Source organism: Dysidea avara, chromosome 8 (assembly GCF_963678975.1).
Source record: "Dysidea avara chromosome 8, odDysAvar1.4, whole genome shotgun sequence".
NCBI lineage: Eukaryota > Metazoa > Porifera > Demospongiae > Dictyoceratida > Dysideidae > Dysidea > Dysidea avara.
Window position 1 is genome coordinate 3938079 of NC_089279.1, and position 19572 is coordinate 3957650.

General features: G+C 40.1%; 2 protein-coding genes across 3 annotated transcripts in view; both read left to right on the forward strand.

The window, feature by feature from the left end:
• Positions 1–1840: 1840 nt before the first annotated feature.
• Positions 1841–19572, forward strand: part of LOC136265226 (uncharacterized) — a 93956-nt gene continuing 76224 nt past the window's right edge. Inside the window, exon 1 of one of the 2 annotated variants that reach the window (XM_066060082.1) lies at positions 1841–2453. The gene's annotated coding sequence lies outside the window, so the exon portion shown is untranslated. Of the gene's footprint in view, positions 2454–7300; positions 7330–19572 lie in introns of those variants that run through there. The other variant, XM_066060083.1, reaches the window with a different exon arrangement.
• Positions 6373–6891, forward strand: LOC136263814 (uncharacterized). The gene has a single exon (XM_066058438.1). It carries the CDS (start codon positions 6373–6375, stop codon positions 6889–6891), a length of 519 nt encoding a protein of 172 aa, XP_065914510.1.

Genomic DNA, 19572 nt, shown 5'->3' on the forward strand with positions numbered 1-19572 from the left:
TGAAAAATAAGTCCCAGGTATCGATGTTGTTCTGTTACTTGAAGAGTTTCGTCATTTAAATTATAGTCATAATTAATGGGAGATGTTGATCTTGTACACCTTAATACTACACATTTGTCAAGAATGTTCAATTGCATCTGCCACTTTTTAGTCCAGCTAAGAATGGTACTGAGGTCTCTTTGAAGGCACAGTGAATCTTCTAAGGAACCAATTATCCTATACATAACGCAATCATCAGCAAATAGCCGAACAGTTGAGGAAATATTTTCATCAATGTCATTAATGTACAACAAAAACATGAGAGGTCCCAATACGGTTCCTTGTGGAACTCCAGACTTTACGGGTAGTTTATTTGACACATGATTTTCTAGAGTTACTTGTTGGTTTCTTTTAGTCAGCCATTGCTCTATCCATTTAACAAGGTTACCAGTAATTCCATAGTGCTTTAGTTTGTTTAATAGCCGTCTATGTGGCACTTTATCAAAGGCTTTGCAAAAATCTAAAATGATCAGATCTACTTGTTTCTTTTCGTCCATAGCTTAAAGAATGTCATCGGTTAGTAGCAGTAGCTGATTTTGACAGGAATGAGAAGGCCTGAAACCGTGTTGATGCTTACATGTAATAATGATGTTATATGTATGTACACTGTGGTATTGTGTATGAATCAGACTTAGGTATATAATATTTAACAAGTCAAACATTTAAAAGACTTGCACACATGTCCTTTCCATCTGGTGTTACACACACATTGTGAACCATCTTGAGCTCTGCCAGAAAGTTCTTTTGTTTCATTTTGATAGACCAGTATGCAATGTCGCATGGTCAGATTTCCAGTCCTCTGTGTAGAATTATACAAATCATTGTCACATGAAAATGTTACAGTATAGGTTACTAGCTGTGTAATATTACAGCAGTGTTTTATAGGCTAGCATGCTTTAGCTACATATGTAAAACACAATTGCAAGTATTATAAAAAAGACCATAGCTATTATTTTTGACTGACCTTGATCTGTATCAGAAGAAAAAGTGTTAATCAATGCTGGATCAGTCTGCCATTGGTTACACACTGAAACAATGTTTTGGCTCTGGCATGCAACAATAACTAACTGTCCTTCTGAAAAATTTCTTTCTCAGACTGCTCAGCAGCTCAGTGACACCTAGCTATAGCTAGGCAACAACTAGCAACAAATTACAGTTGGAGTTTACTTTCGTGGATTACACTCTTATAGGCTTAAAAAATATGCCTCCCCAGAGAAGTCACACATGGCCTTGCACACTTATTTAATTAATCTTAATTATTAGTTTAATAGAATGTACAGTATGCATGTGATTGTACCTTTTGGGGATTTTCACCCCCTGGGAAAACCAGCTGAGCTGACTTTCCAGTAGCTATCTAATCTTAAATCTATATGGCTAATCTGCAATCTCTGTCCCCAATCACCTGCACTCGCCTGCACTAAAGCTTTAAATTAACCAGTCTTACGACTTCGGGTGCGGCTAAATCTTCACTCTTGTCCACTTCGAAACAATGACACACTACATTATGCTGAGATAGCTACTGAACTCCACTAGCTCTGATGAGGCCCGAAAACCCGCGAAAACATCAGCTCTCACAAGCTTTCAGCCTTTAGAGCTTTGCACACGGGATTTAAAAAACACGCACGATCATGGAAATATCGATCCACGTGCACGCATGCCTTAATTATAACTCTTCAGGCCTGGTCCATAAAATAGACTTGATAAACACCTAGCTTGCTAAGCAGAAACTTCCGGTCCGACGGTCCGGTCCGGTCCGTAAAATAGACACCCCCGAATTTTTTCCCCTGGTTTGCGAGTCGTTTGGTGTTTGGACACCCTTTGCTTTATTAACCTTATCCTCGATTGCCGACCGTACCACTGTTAAAAGTGGTATTCCCAGACAGTTTGCAAGGAAACAATTGCTTCAGCGCTTGTCAGTTACTCTCTGGCGATATAATGCCAAAATGACCCTGAGGCATTATGGCTTATGCCCACTGAGAAGATGGCATAGACTTGTTGAACTAAGTTATTAATTAAGGTTGTTTTGTAGTTAAGGTGGCTAGTTTTGTAGTTAAAGTACTTAGTTTGGTAGTTAAGCTAGTTAAAAAACTAAACAAACTAGTACATTAAAAATTGATTATGTAACTGATGCGTACATTTCAAAAGATTCGGTTAATTACATCCGGTGACTCTGCCGCTTAAAATCGTTGAGAAAACGGCCTTACAATTCTGTTGAGTTCGTTTTAATGTTGAATAAATGAAGTAGCGCCATTAGTTTAGTGATGCTGTAAGCGGATCTGGTTGAATGGATGTTGTGACGTAAACAGTGCACTTACGTAACACGATCAAACTTTTTGTACAGAGTTTCACCAGACCCTCTTTTTAGGGTCGGGCACCGCGACACTAGTTTTTGCCTCGGTTTTGGCAGTGGTAAGGTGAGTCATGTGGCAGTGGTACGGTAGTGTGTGCGTATATATATTTAGCTCTGTTCGTGTTAACTGATATTTCTAAGGCGTAAACTCAAACGCTATTCGTAAAATAATTTTAAAAATCCGTTTTTCGCGGACTGGACTCACGGGTTGAGCTGGAAACAGCGTTTAACAATAACACAGACATTATTCATGTAGTAACGTGACAATGAACAGACTTTATTACTTAATGAGTGTTGATGTAATTGTATGGTTGTATGACGTCATTAAGTAGCTACACTATTTATGCTTGTAAGATTGTGTTGTAAGTCAGTTGCTATATGTGTTGAGTTGAGTTATTAAAAGTATATAGCTATTAAGCGTGCGTGTCTAGAACTAGCTTTAGGCTCCGGCTAGAAGATACTATAATTGGCGACGAGGATTAAACTTTATGAACAATACTGAAGATTCTCAACACACTGAAGTCAATAAGATGGCAACTCATGGGACTCTGACAGCTTTTGACTCTTCCACTACAAACTGGAGATCTTATGTTGACCAGTTGAACTATTACTTTGTGGCTAATGAGATTGAAAGTGATGCTAAACAGTGTGCTATACTGTTATCAGCTTGTGGACAGTCTACATTTGCTACAATTTGCAGTTTGGTAGGTGAGGACACATTGAAAGGCATCAAGTATGCTGACCTGATCAAGGTGTTATCAGAGCATTATGACCCCACACCTTCTTCAATTGTACAAAGGTACAAGTTTTACAATCGTGTGAGAGCAGAGGGAGAAACCGTGGCTAACTATGTAGCTTCTCTCCGGGCCATTGCAAAGTATTGCGATTATGGAGACACCCTCAACATGATGCTCAGAGACCGGTTGGTATGTGGAATCAACCACCAAGTTGTACAAAGAAGACTTCTTGCTGAAAAGAATTTGACTTTTGACAAAGCTCTCGAGATATCCCTAGCAGTTGAAGCAGCTGACAAGGACATGAAACAAATACAGGAGCCTCCAGTAGTCCACTATCAATTTCATGGAAAGGGTCCCAAGCCCCCTAGAAAGGATGTACAGCCTCGCAACTCACGTCAACCTACTACTTGCCACAGATGCCTAGGGGAACATGCTCCTCAAACTTGCCCATTTAAGCAAGCAGAATGCCACAAATGCAAGAAAGTAGGACACATTGCAAAAGCATGTAAAACAAAAGCACGACAAGAGAAATTACCCAAACAGCCAAAGGCCACAAATTATGTTGATGACGTGCAGGAGATCACTGGGCAAACCACACCACTGGATAACTCTTATGACCTGTTCACTCTTTCAAGCAGTGGTCAAGAACCTATCCTGGTATCAGTGACACTAAACCAGACACCAGTCCAGATGGAGCTAGACACAGGAGCCTCCTTGTCCCTGCTGAATAAGCAAACATTTGATGTCATTGCCAACAAGAGCCACACAACATTGAAAACAACAGATGTCCAGTTGAAGACATACACAGGAGAAACTGTTGAAGTCCTGGGAGCTGTTGAACTCATAGTCACTTATGGTGAGCAAACAAAACAATTAGTGGTATATGTTGTTGCTGGGAATGGTCCCAACCTTATGGGTAGAGACTGGTTGTGTAGTCTCAAAGTCTCTATTGGGGAAGTCCACAAGGTGCAGGTGCCAAGTGGATTACCAGAACTTTTGGAAAAACACAAACAAGTGTTCTCAGATGGGCTTGGAACCTTTAAAGGGGGAAAAGTTACCCTCCAGATTGAACCACAGTCAAAACCAAAGTTTTTTAAAGCTTGCACCCTACCATTTTCACTTAAAGAAAAAGTGGAGAATGAACTAGAAAGACTTGAGGCTTTAGGAATCATCACACCAGTTACACATTCAAATTGGGCAGCACCCATTGTTCCAGTTGTGAAGCATGATGGCTCAATCAGGCTTTGTGGTGACTACAGAGTCACAGTCAATCAAGCTGCAAAAGTTGACACCTACCCATTGCCAAGGATAGAGGATTTGTTTGCTGCCATGTCAGGTGGAAAATTTTTTACCAAATTAGATATGTCACAAGCTTATTTACAGCTACAGTTAGATGACAAGTCCAAAGAATTAGTCACAATAAACACCCACAAGGGTTTGTTTCAATACAACAGGCTACCATTTGGTGTTGCTTCTGCACCAGCAGTGTTTCAACGGTGCATGGAAAGCCTATTTCAAGGGTGTGAAGGTGTTTCTATTTATTTGGATGATCTGTTAGTGACGGGCTCAACCACTGAGAACCATTTGACAAATCTAAACAAAGTTTTAAGCATCATGTCCGTCAATGGTTTGAAGTTGAATAAGTCAAAGTGTGCTTTCCTGTTACCCAAAGTTGAATATCTGGGCCATGTCATTGATGAGCAAGGGTTACATCCAACCCAAGAGAAAGTGAAAGCAATTCAGGAAGCCCCAAAACCTCACAATGTGGCTGAGCTTAGATCATTTTTGGGCATAATCAATTATTATGGAAAGTTTCTTCCTAACCTGTCAACAAGATTAGCACCACTTTACCAATTACTGAAAAAGGGAGCTAAATGGCAGTGGAACAGACAGCATGATAAGGCATATGCAGCAGCCAAGGGTGCACTACAGGGTGATACCTTACTCGTGCACTATGACAGTACACGACAATTAGTTTTAGCCTGTGATGCCTCACAGTATGGGTTGGGTGCTGTGTTGTCACACATCATGGATGATGGTCAAGAACATCCTGTAGCTTATGCCTCCCGCACCTTAACACCTGCTGAGAAGAACTACAGCCAGCTCGAGAAAGAAGCCCTAGGTGTGGTGTTTGCTGTCAAGAAGTTCCACAACTACTTGTTTGGGAGACACTTCATAATTGAGTCAGATCATCGCCCTTTGTCCTACTTGTTCAGTAGTTCAAAGACAATTTCTCCTACAGCTTCCTCAAGAATTACAAGATGGACATTGACCTTGAGTGCTTACACATTTACCATTCGATACAAGCCAGGCAAAGACCTTGGAAATGCTGACGCACTAAGTCGATTACCACAACCTCAGACTACAGATGCGGATTGCCAGCCAGCAGAACTAATTCACTTGTTACAACATCTTTCATCCACAACAATCAATGCTGCTAGCATCAGAAGATGGATAGATACACATCCATTGTTGTCAAAAATCCGTCAGTTCATCTTACAAGGGTGGCCAAACAACCAGCTTGATGAGGAATTTCAACCCTACAGCAAACGAAAGACTGAGCTGTTTGTGCTTGATGGTTGCATTTTATGGGGAACCAGAGTTGTTGTTCCACCACAGGGCAGACAATCTGTTTTACAAGAGCTTCATGACACTCACCTTGGTGCCAGCAAAATGAAATCACTTGCAAGAGCTTATATCTGGTGGCCTAAGATGGACACAGAAATTGAGAACCTTGCAAAGTCATGCCCCACCTGTCAGAAGACCAGTTCATCACCAGCCAAAGCTCCACTACATCCTTGGGAATGGCCAGCACTTCCTTGGAGTAGACTACATTTAGATTTTGCTGGACCCTTCCTTGGTCATATGTTCCTAGTACTAGTGGACGCCCACTCAAAATGGCTTGATGTTCAGCTAATGCAATCGATCACATCTGAAAACACCATCTTGAAGCTTAAAGATATTTTTACAATTCATGGATTACCTCAGAAAATTGTCACTGACAATGGACCATCGTTTACTAGCTCAATTTTCAAGGCCTTCATGGAGAGAAATGGTATCAAACACATTTGTTCTGCTCCTTACCATCCTTCAACTAATGGCTTAGCGGAGAGGGCAGTCCAGACATTCAAACAGAGTTTACGACAGATCTAGGGCACATCAATTAAAGAGAAACTGAACAAGTTTTTGTTTAAATATCGTATAACACCACACACTGTCACAGGAGTGGCCCCAGCAGAATTACTCATGGGAAGACGTCTCCGATCCCGCTTAGATTTATTGAAGCCAAACTTAACTGAGACAGTTCAAAGCAAGCAATTAAAACAAAAATTGTCACGTGATAATGAGAAGTCTTTTAGAAAATTCAGTGAAGGTGACCCAGTTTACATTGAAGATTTCAGTCATGCCAAGTCAAAATGGGTTTCAGGAACTATTCAAAAGCCAACAGGCCCAGTGTCATACAGTGTCATTTTGTCTGATGGGAAAATAGTAAGGAGACATGTTGATAACATCAAGGCCAGATACAATGCTACAACCAATGGAACTAATGGATCAGAGTTTGACTTAGCTTTTCAATCAGAGCCAGAACCAACTGAAAACACACAGCATTCTAGTATTCCTGATCAGTTAACCACATCGGATGACACTACTGAAACAACTACAATGTCAACATCAAGACCATCACGAATTAGAAAACCTCCTGCTAGATATGATGACTTTGTTGCTACTGATGAAGCCTCAGAACTTGAAGAGGAGGAAATGTAGTAACGTGACAATGAACAGACTTTATTACTTAATGAGTGTTGATGTAATTGTATGGTTGTATGACGTCATTAAGTAGCTACACTATTTATGCTTGTAAGATTGTGTTGTAAGTCAGTTGCTATATGTGTTGAGTTGAGTTATTAAAAGTATATAGCTATTAAGCGTGCGTGTCTAGAACTAGCTTTAGGCTCCGGCTAGAAGATACTATAATTCATATCTTGCAACACTGGAGACACCATTATCGAGCTACAACTGCTGGTGCTGTTCTTCCTTACAAGCCATGAAACTAGCACCTGTACTAATTAATTAGAATACACTTACGATATACGTGTACAAGCACAGATAGTATAAACTTTTTAAATATTTTTAAACCAGGCGCGCGCCCACAGCCGGTCGAAGGACGGCTGTGGGCACGCCTGGTTTACTGAAATTGTTTTCGTAAGTGTGTATGTACCTATCTATCTACCTATCTATGTTTGTCCATACGCACCCATGTGAGCAAAATCATTTAATAACGGTAAAAGCAGCTTTTACGTAAGAAGTAAAAGTGAAATGAAGTCTGTATTAAACTTCTGTACAGGTGGACTTTGCTCTGAGGTGGTTTCTTTTCGGCGAACTAAAATACGGGTGTGGTGACTTTCCTCAGACTACCTTCCCCTTGAGGTTTTCAGGCATTTAGCAACTGAAAAACAACGGTGCAGGCCTCGTACACTACCAGCGAGGGGTCCGCCACGCTTTAAATCTAACTTATCCGAGATTCAAATCTCTTGGAATCCCCATGCAATCTACAATAATCTTCTCAAATCTCTGAATCTCTGTGAAATCTGCAAAATCCATTAAAATCCATGGAATCTTTAAAATCTTCCTAATCTTCGAGACAATCTTTTACAATCTTTAAAATCTCGCTGAAATCTTTGAATCTGAGACTACCACAATCAAATCTTAATCTTCTTGTTAGTAAATTTCAGTAAACGTTTGGATATTTTACTCAAGCTCTTGCTTGTTAATTTGTATTTGTATTTGTATTTTAAGGATAAAGGCTTATGCCTGTACATCCATAAACAAAATTAATAATTATTATGTACTTAGCTATTCTAATTACTATACAAAATCAAATTAACACGTATTCTTGCGGCTGTCTTGCACCTAGGCCTGTTCGTCCACGTGTACTGTGCGATTATTGGGTTCTTGCAGTCTACGTATATTGCCAGAGATATAGCCAGTTGTTCCCGAGGTTGTTTCTTCTTCGCAACGCCTTTAGCTACTTGACGAACTCGTTGGGACAAGCTAGTTAGTGACCCTGACTCGGATCTTTGTTAGGTGAGTCTACATACTGAATTCACACCTGTGAAAAGAGTGAGCATGGTGCATGTACGGATTCATATTGCTCCTGACATAATAGCCAAGATAAAACTCCAATAGCTAACAGCTATACATCTCTTTAGTGAGCTCTTTAGCTAAATCAGGAGTAGCTACCACGTCTCGTCAATATTCACATTCTTGAAAATCATCATGCAGTAATTATAATCAACACATCTCAATCTCTATATTCTAGATATAGTATAGACCTCGATATAGACTAGCCAACATTCATGAAGCAAATGAAAAGTTTAGCTACACATGTGGGACCCCTACTTTTAGTGATACGAGTAGTGATATTTGCTATGTAGTTTAATTTGTTATCCCACTCATACGGGACCTCAGCTGTGAAAGCTACGGAAAACCTCTGTCTGCAGTGTAGGGAGTCAGAGACATGCTGGCAAGAAGAATACAGAGAAGACTAATAATCCCTGCTATGGCTCCATAACCATAGGCACATGTCTTGATTGTATGTGGCTGTGGATCAAGTCACAACACAGCTGGCTGGAGTCTCTGAAATCTTAAGGTTTTGGTTACAAAGAATTTGCATGCTTTTGAATATTCCTGCACTGGTATCTTGTGCCAGCATCCCACAACATTAAGCTCAGGTATGAAAGTTTAGTCCAATTATAATTAGCTATGTAGCAACATGCACTATGTAATGTGTAAGCTTAACTCTACCATGCCAGCAAGTAATGTGTCCAAATGATATCACACTCTTAGCTGAACAGATTCGAGCAGATTAAATTACTGTCTCATCTATTATCGTTTAGTGAAAGACAACAGGATATGGAGCAGCAACCTCAGGAACTATCCACTACCAGTTTGGAAGTTGATATACTTGCGCTGAACGCATGAACGCATCTGATACCATCTGATACCTGATACCTTGAAATACATGAACGCATCTGCTCGCTTGGCTGAGTTTATGTACGTATGTATATATATATACAATTTACAATACATGCACAAACTTTAACAAGCATGCTAGCTAACAATTTATATCTCAAAGGGTCAATGTCCATATCACTTTGCTAACTCAGGTAGACAGTCTCAAAGACAGTTGCACTATAAGTTATATTATATATAAATGTGGAATCTATGTGTAAAATCTAATTGTGTGGTATATTTGATATCATATTATTCCACATTAATTTTGCTGAAGTCTACTACACCATTGATATGCTGAAGTTCCTGTACACAATTATCGAGACAATTATGCAGTCCAACTGTCAGCAGTTGCAAGAGATGTCTAAATAATGATATAGCTAAAATGTACACAACTTACATGGACATGGCAAAACATGATGATTTTAGACATATTATTTGATGCATACAGTATTATAATACAGCAATACATGTGCGGCATGAAAAGCTAGGGCAAAGTAGTAGTTAATAATAGTATAATTAAGCTTTGCCAACTCTAGTGTGAGATTTACTGAGCTTATGTGCGCATGCAGGGCTATTTGATTTGATTGAATGCTTTAGCTACGGTGACCAGTACTGAAGTAGTTTGCTATGTCACTGTCTTGGTTGCTCAGTACAAATGAAGTACGTACATCTCAAGATCTAGGCATTTTCTCATCACTACTGAGATCACTACAAGGAGAACTAGCTCTTAGTCATGATTACTTACTATGTGAGGTAATTGTATAGATGCATTGGGAACAGTTCCATTAGCTATAGGCTAACTTGCTACGTGTCAGCGGGCAAAGCCGCCAATTTAACTAGGCAAATTAGGCACATATACTAAGCTCTATCGCTGGTAGTATGCAGTAGTGCAATAGCTAAAGAGTAGCCTCTTCAGTAGACTCGTACCTCGACTCATACCAGGCACAGAACACGGCTCCACAGCACTACAACATAGTATTTCAAATCTTAACTGAAATCTTAAAAATCTTTTCAAATCTCAGTCAAAATCTTGAATCTTTCTTAAGATTTCTCAAATCTAAGTACTGCGTTACGGACCCCTCGACTACCAGGAATAGCCTATCGCTTCGAGTTGAAAGGGGGCGTATCCCTTACGTACGCGAACGAAAATGAAGAGCAGCTTTGAGGCTTTGTGGAGAGAATTTGTGGGAAAACAACACATTAGTCACACTATAAAACAGTTTAGAAGATAGTTCTGTGCGTAATATGTTGGTAAAAGCGGTTTGTTTAACAAACGCTTCCTTAGCAGTGCATGGCAACGTAATTGAATGAATTACGAATATTTCATGAATTACGAAATACGAGAATTAGCTAATATTATTGCACAACCCAAAACTACCCTATTGTAAAGTAGTAATACATAGTTGGTTAATTCATAGTAGCATATACTGTCTATAGTTAATTCCAGATGAGTTAGCTAGCTGCATGGCGCCTGGTTTTTAGAAGTAGCACAACATCAACTTGTTTTTCCTAACCCGGGCTTGATGGACTGGCATCCCCAGCACAAAGAAAGGCACGTGCTGGACAACTGTAAAAGACAAAAGTAAAACAGAGTAACACAGCCAGCATGTAGCATATACTACGTACCCGGGATTGCATACCACCGGTTTTCAAAGGAATGATCATCGTTGTACTTGTCAACACTTTTCCTTTGTAGTGTACCGCGCAAGTGTTGTACTAGGCGGCATAGTACTGGAGCTCAACAGCATCATATCTGCTACCCTCTTCAGTTCCAATGGCTAGAGAACAGATCCTGATTGGCTACGTGTCAAAGCCAGAAAGTCGGCATGAGCTGAGTGGTAAAATAGTGGTATCCGCTTCGTGTTGTTGGAAGGTGTTTGGGGATTTCAGCTCTTGTTAAATGGCTAAGTATGTCACTTACTATGATACTGTTGGTTGTGTGGACACAGACGAATCGTTTAAGATAGACATGACGATTGTAGCTTGGTTTTTTGAGTCATTATTCGATGAAATATGGTGGCAAGTTTGAGGCTTGTAAAATCACTTACACGATGCTTATGCTGTGTTTCAAGCGCTTTCCTGGTATGAGAAGTATTCGAGTGTATCCTTTCACTGTTTACATAATGTTGAAGAGGTTAAATCTTTCGTATTAGTAAAATTGCCAGGAGGTGGCCAGTTTTATGGGAAACATTTATGATTACTAACAGAAGACCATGTATTGAAGTACAATGCGGATTGGCACTGTTGATAAGTGTTAACGAAGTCGGTACGCAATCCCGGGTACGTAGTATATAATATCTATGGTACAAGCAGTGATAAAGCATGATAGAGGCTATTGTTGTAGCCAGGGGCAGCGGAGAAGGGGGGGCTGTAGCCCCTGTCAAAAAGATTATGCCAGGGGCTTAGCCCCCTAAAGTTATCTATAGCTGTCATCGAGAGCCTAGCTCAATAGCATCAATAATTCAAGATACTCTAATAGAGCAGTCACAGTATTCAGAGGTGCAGTGTAGTAGGGTTGGGCAATATTCCGAAAAATCGCCAATATTGCCTAAGCAGTGCTTGCAATACCATTATTGCAAGGGGTGGCACTCCAATATAGCCTGTACTCTGATCTTTGTCCTTGGTCAAAATTAAAGTCAAAAAGTCAAGCCAGAAATTTGCAGTAGGTCAAAAGACAAGCTGCATTTGTAAAGTGCAGTGGTGTAGCTGCCTCGGTAAAAAAAGCTCAAAAATTCAGGCTGAGCAGGCCTCAACTTTGGCACCCCGAATTTTCTTGTAAGAGAGGAAGCCAATAGATAATTAACACTATTTTTGTATAAGACAGATACCTGAAACATAACCAACAAACTGTAACCAGCAACTGAAACATCGTGGTACCGTGGCATAATATTGAATTGATGGTACCCCATGAGGTGGTGAGGTTACACAGTAGAGCCGCTGTCTTGTTTCTTCGTTTTCTAGAATGTTGCAGTTACGTGATTCCAGCCACGAGATGAACGGATTGGCAGAATCATGTCCTCTGATCCTTCCCGATAAGTTCTCAGGCAAGGAAGATCTGAGTGAGTGGTTGTACATTTTGATAATGTATCTGATCAATGGATGGGGTGACAACGAAAAAATTAAGTGGTTGAATGTTTGCGTGATTGGAAAAGCATGTGCAATGCTCATGAGACTAACTTGACAAAATCCATTGATAACGTATCAGCAAGCCATTGAAGCTCTTCAGCAAAAATTTGATCCCCTGTGTAAAAGGGAATTGTACAAACGACTGTTAGAAAGTAGGACAAGATGCGCAGATGAAAAAACTAGGCCGACCTTGGGGATGCACTGCTGTTACTAATTGACAAGGCCTACCCGGACATTCAGGAGGAAGCGCGAGATATGATGGCACTGAACAAATATTTGGAGCAACTACGTAGTAGGCCCACAGATTTCGTTCGCCGTTAGGCAACAACACCCAAGGACTGTAGTGGAAGCAGTGTTGGTGGTTATTGAGTTTGAGACCTACCTACCATGTAATGACCACAACGTGCATGTAATGCAGCTGGACAACCAGCTGAGAGCAACATTTGATCAGCAATTAAGCGATGTAACCGGAACTCTTCTTGGTCGCATTGAGGTGTTAGAAAGTGTTATTAAGTTTAGAAATAACGTGGAGGAAAGTCATTACAATAGCAGATATTACCCAAAGTAGGTGACATGTCACCAGTGTGGTCAGACTGGGCATTACACAAGGGTGTGTGCTAGTAAGCATATAAGTCCTTATGAAAACAAACCAATGGAGGGTACAGAACAAGATGCTAGAGTCGTGAGCAGTGACATTAACACCATCACTATCAACTGTGTGTCTAATTACTCACAAAAAGTGTGTGTAAAAGGAGTCTGGGTATCCTTTTTAGTAGATACAGGTGCAGCTGTTTCTCTCATTGATGGTAGAGTATGGGATAGTATGAGTAATACTGTGAAAGTGAACCTTGTGACTACGCGCCTTGTGGGTGTCGATGGTGTCCCTTTACAGGTACGTGGATCTGCCGTATTAAGTTTATCTGTATGTGGAGCATTGTGGACTAACAATTGATCAAAATTTTATTGTGGCCAATGCATTAACATCCCAAGGGATGGATTTTCTAGAGTCAAATCATTCTGACCTAGCAGAAGGAAAACTATCTGCAGGTGGCTATAGCATACCACTGGATCCCCATTGTGTTGGCAAGCAGGTCTCTGCATACACAGAGATAACTGCAGAAGAGACCTTCACCATTGGACCTGTCAGTGAAATGGAGATAATGGGAAATGTGAATATGGATTGCACAGGTACATCATACATGGTTGGTAGAGGACCGAGTATCTAAAAGCCCCCAGTACTGGTTGCTAGAGCAGTTGTGTCACCACAGAAAGGCAGATTCCCAATTAGGGTACTTAACTTGACCTCGGAACCCATCACAGTTTACAAGGGCACTAGAATTGCTACAGGAGAGTTAGTGGAGCATAATATAGAAGCCATCATCGCACTTGGTGAGAGTTAAACTGTTCATTCCTGCAACAGGATGACCAAAGTATTGTGAAACAGCTGATGGAAGCTATGCCAGCTAACTTGACTGAACATCAACAGAGCCAAGTCCATGCACTTCTGGTACAATATGCACATATGTTTGCTAGCAACTCTAATGATTTAGGCCGTACAAATATTCTTACTCACTGGATAGAGACTAGAGGTGTTCCTGTACGGCAGGATATTCGGCGAGTTCCACAACCACAGAAGGAAGCTGTAAAGAAGCTACTAGAAGAACCGAGGGAGAAAGCTATAATCTCACCATCAAAGAGCCCCTGGGCATCTCCAATTGTCCTGGTACCTAAGAAAGATGGGTCCAACCACATAAGTGTCACCTGTTGCAATCTGAAGTACGCTTCCTTGGACATGTTGTGTCTACTCAGGGAGTATCTCCTGACCCTGAAAAGTCCAATAAAGTGAAGCAGTGGCCTACCCCAACTTTAACAAAGGAAGTGCAGTAGTTCTTGGGGTTAACAAGCTACTATCAATGGTTTGTAATGGATTTTTCATCCATAGCTGCTCCATTGCACAAGCTTACAGAAAAGCATTCTGTGTTTCACTGGACTCCATATTGCCAAGAAGCTTTTGACAACATTAAGTTTCAGCTCCCATTCTTGCTTTACCAGACTGGTCAAAACCATTCATACTGGACACTGACGCTAGTGACAAAGGAATAGGGGTTGTCCTGTCGCAAGTCCAAGATAATGCAGAGTGTATGATTGCTTATGCCAGTAGAACATTGACGAAGTCAGAATGAAATTATTATGTTACAAAGAAGGAATTGCTGGCTGTTGTTGTGTCTTTTGACCATATCTCTTGGGGAACCTTTTACGGTTTGCACGGATCATGGTGGTCTCACATGGATTCAAAAGTTCAAGCAGCCAAAAGGACAGATTGCTTGTTGGCTCCAAAAGTTACAAGAGTATCAGTTCACCATAGTCCATCAACCTGGTAGGCAACATAATAATGCTGACTCCATGTCAAGAGTACCATGCTGTTAGTGTAGAATTCTTGCCAATGAAAATCACTTACCAATAAATGTGGTGACATTTCCAGAACTGTCCCTTAATACACATACTCCAAGTGAAATGCGAGCATCACAACTGGATGATCCAATCATTGGACCAATCCTTCAATGTAAGGAAAGGGATCAGCCTCCACAAGTTTCTCTAGCAGATAACCTCCCACACTGACGACTTGCTCAGTTATGGGACCAGCTTACTGTTAGAAAAGGTGTGCTCTACCGCCTGTTTGTTGGACCAGATGATACTTCTAATCATCTTCAACTAGTTGTCCCACCTGAGCTCCGTTCAGGTATGTTAGATGCACTACATGGAGGAGTTGTAGGAGGTCACTTGGGGCATGAGAAAACCTTAGGTTGTGTCCAGGAAAGATTCTACTGGCCTGGCTACTGGAATGAAACACGAGACTGGTGTCTCACTTGCCAAGAATTCTCTACCTGCCAGTCCTTGACTCATTCCAGGAGAGCCCCTTTAGGTACCATACAAGCAGGTTACCCAACCCAAATTAAGGCTGTCGATTTACTTGGTCCTTTGCCAGAGCGTGATCAGAAGAATTCTTATGTTATGGTTGTGGGAGATTACTTCACAAGGTGGACGGAGGCCATTCCAATCCCCAATCAGGAAGTATCTACGGTAGCTGACCACCTAGTCGATGAAGTTTTTATGAGATACTCAGTTCCCGAGCAGCTGCATTCTGACCAAGGTCCACAATTTGAATCTCAACTCATCAAGGAAGTTTGCAAATTGCTTCACATAAGAAAAAACAAGGACCACACCCTACCATCCACAGTGTGATGGCATGGTAGAACATTTTAACAGAACTCTGTTGAACATGCTAGCAACACATTGCAAAGACCATCCGTGGAATTGGGAGCAGCATATCTGCAAAGTGTGCATAGCTTACAACAGTAGTGTAAATGCTACCACAATGTATATGCAATTCTACGTCATGTTTGGAAGACAGGCTCGTTTACCAGCAGATGTAATGTATGGCAGTGCTCCAACTGACTCACAGTCACCCACCCAGTGCGTATGCAGTCTGTTTGCTGAAACAGTTGGTATCAGCATATGACACAGTGCGGCAGATATTTAAAGCAGAACATGAATGTCAGAAGGAGCAATATGATAAGAAGATCCATGGCAATTCTTACGATGTGGGAGATTGGTTGCTAAACCCTAAAGTACCAAAGAATAGTACTACGAAACTGTTTCACCCCTGGAAAGGACCATACAAAGTTCTGAAAAAGGTGTCAGAATGTACATATCGAATTTAATCTCTTAGAGGAGGAAGGAGACGACAGGTAGTGCACTTCAATCATTTAAAACCCTGTCCAAAGAATATATGACTCAATGAAGGCCTCCAGGGCACACAAGATCAAGATGTAGAAATGAAAGCACACATAACGAAACCGGCCTAGGCAGCCAAGAGCATGTCACTTCTTCAACTCCAATTGGAACTCAACTACAGTTAGTGGACGAAGATGATAATGAAACTGTACAGTTTCCAAGTCTACCAGATACACACTCTCATGAACAAAGCAATGTCAATTATGGCAACTCAAGTAATAGTTCTAGGAGATATCCACTGCGACAAAGGCATGCTCCAGTCAGATACAATGACTATGTGTTGTCAAGCATACAAGATGTCTGCTCAAAAGAGGGGGGGGTAGTGTAAGAGAGGAAACCAGACAGCCCAATAGATAATTAACACTATTTTTGTATAAGATAGACACCTGTATGCTATAATAAGTCAGTGTTGTAGTTTGTAAAGAAAGAGATTAGACTATATACTCAAGGGTGTTGCGCGCCGGCTTCTTGGGCCGCACAACACACTACCGTGTGTCTTGATTTTTCTATACTATACTCAAAGTAATATTAACTATTTTTGACTTTATCAGTAATTATATTTCATGCCATTTATTTTATACAGGATAATTGTTTGTAGCTGATCTCCACTGGGTGACTTGAAATGTAGCTGAACTCTCTATCTGGTCACATAAAATGTAGCTGAACTCTCTATGGGATGATTTGTTTGTAGCTGAACTCTCTACATGGTGACTTATTTCTAGCTAATTTTTCTACAGGATGACTTGTTTAAAGCTGAACTCTATACAGGATGATTTGCATGTAGCTGAACTCTTTACAGGGTAAATTAGTTGATCTCTCTACAGGGTGACTAGTTTGTAGCTGAACTCTCTACAGGATGATTTGTTTGCAGCTGAACTTTCTACAGGGTAACTTGTTTCTAGCTGATCTCTCTACAGGGTGCTAGCTAATCTCTCTACATGGTGATTTGTTTCTAACTAATCTCTCTACAGGGTGACTCTTTTTTTGTAGCTGATCTCTCTACAGCATATTTTGTTTGTAGTTCAACTCGCTACAGGGTGACTTGTTTCTAGCTGATCTCTATGAAGGGTGATTTTTTTGTAGCTGAACTCTGACTTGTTTTTAGCTGATCTCTCTACAGAGTGACTTGTTTCTGGCTGATCTAACAGGGTGATTTGTTTGCAGAGTTGGGGGTAACTAGTTACTTTGTAATAAGTTATGTAACTAATTACTTTAAAAGTAACCAGTAATATAACTACTTTGTAACTAGTAACTTGTAACTAGTTAGAACTGCCTGAAAAGTAGCTAAGTTACAGTAGTAAATATAGGTAATTTTGCTTTAAAAGCACAATTTTTGTGTTACAGCCACATTAAGTAAACACTTTCTTGTACTGCTCTTCATGATTCAGCTTGAGTATACAGACATAACAGTTGAAATTGAGCTTAAATGGCTACAGAATTGTTATTATCAGAAAGTGTGCATATAATTATTATATATAGTTCTCTTCTCCCTTACTCTGGGCAAAATAATCATATTACAATATTTAATAAACAAGCGTAACTTATTTATGAAACTAGATACTATAGATACATTGTAAAAGTATCTATAACTGTAAGTAAGTTACATGGGATAAAAGTAACTATAATAGCTAGTAACTAGTTACTTTTCTGGAGTAACTATCCCAACTGTGTTTGTTTGTAGTTGAACTTTCTACATGGTGCCTTTGTTCTAGCTGATCTTTCTATAGAGTAACTTATTTCTAGCTGATGTCATAGCTGATCTTGCTATAGTATGATTTTTTTTTGCAGCTGATCTCTCTACAGGGTGACTTGTTTGTAGTTGATCTCTATAGGGTTGTAGCTGAATTCTTCAGGGTAACTTGTTTCTAGCTGACCTCTCTACATGGTGACTTGTTTTTAGCTGATCTAACAGGGTAATTTGTATGTAGCTGAACTCTCTAGATGGTGACTAGTTTCTAGCTGATCTCTCTAAAGGGTGACTTGTTTCTAGCTGATCTCTCTACAGGGTAAATTATTTCTAGCTGATCTCTCTATGGGGTGGCTTGTTTCTAGCTAGCTCTTCTCTCAAGTTTGTAACTGAACTCTCTACAGGGTGGCTTATTGTAGCTGAACTCTCTATAGGGTGATGTGTTTTTAGCTGATCTCGTTACAGGGTGACTTGTTTCTAGCTGAGCTCTCTACAGGGTGACTTAATTACTTGCAGCTGAACTCTGTGCAAGGTGACTTGTTTGTAGCTGAACTCTCTACAGGGTGAATTTCAAGCTGATCTCCATACAGGGTGACTTGTAATGGTGTGAATAGCTAAAGCAATTTATTTATAGCTGCATGCTGACTGTTCTATTAGAGTATCTCGATCTCACTTTCGCTACACATAGTTCGTTTTCGAATCATAACTAAGTAGGGTAGGTACCTTTAAGTTAATGTCTTTTGTGGTCAATATATTATGAAATGGTGCTACATGTATACTAATATTAGCCTGCATAATAGGACAGGTATTACTAGAACCATCCACATTACTCACACCTGTGTGTTAAACATACACATTACTACAGTAGTTTTAGCTTAGTTACTGTAATTCTGCAGGTTCAAGAGTGCATGCTTCCCATCATTTTGGTATACTTTGCAAGATGGTGGTATTAAAAGTGATATCACCATGCATGCTGCAGGACATGAATGGCAGCGATGTTTAATGCTTGGTTGTTATTGTAATGTGGTCCCTACACATAGGGCAAGTACCAGTGCTAGTGTCACAATAAAGATAAATCTACTCATAATAGAGTAGTCAATAGCTATAGCTGTGTGTAAACTGTAAACTAATTAGGCACTTGCCAATTATGCCAGCTTAATTTTGAGTATAAGCTAAGGTGTCTGAAACATTTATCAGATATGAGATATCGTAAAATTTTGTAAACAGTAAATGAATGCTATAGATTTATACTCTGATAAAACAGTTAACCCAGATAACCCAGAAAAGCATCCTTTACAAATAAGTGTTTTGCATACATCTTTAGTGGTAACCCTGACTGTAGCCATTACTTGGCCTGACCAGTTAATTGCAGTTTCCACTGGCCCTGGTTCTAATAATAATTCACATCTACTAGGAATCTATGATATGTTCACTGAATCACCACTTATCAGTAGATTTGTGTTGGTTTGGTAGCAACACCTTTGCAATGCAGAATTCATCATACACCCCCATGGCTTGATCATTGAGTCTGTAAATCATATAACTAATACAAATTAGTGATATCTCTCAAAAACACCTTCGCTGTAAAAAAAAGCATGTCCAAGAAACTACAAGTACCTGTAACCCCATGTAAAAACAGCTCAGCTGTGGAAAAAAACTTCATGAAATTGACTGGTAACTGAAATAGCTGATACATGGAGTGGCCAAGAATCATTGTTACTATGTACAGCTAACTATGATTACCACAGTTTTTCTAAATCCATGCAAGAATACTTTGACTGTAAACAGGTAAATAAAAGTAACCAAAACAGCTGATATCTGAA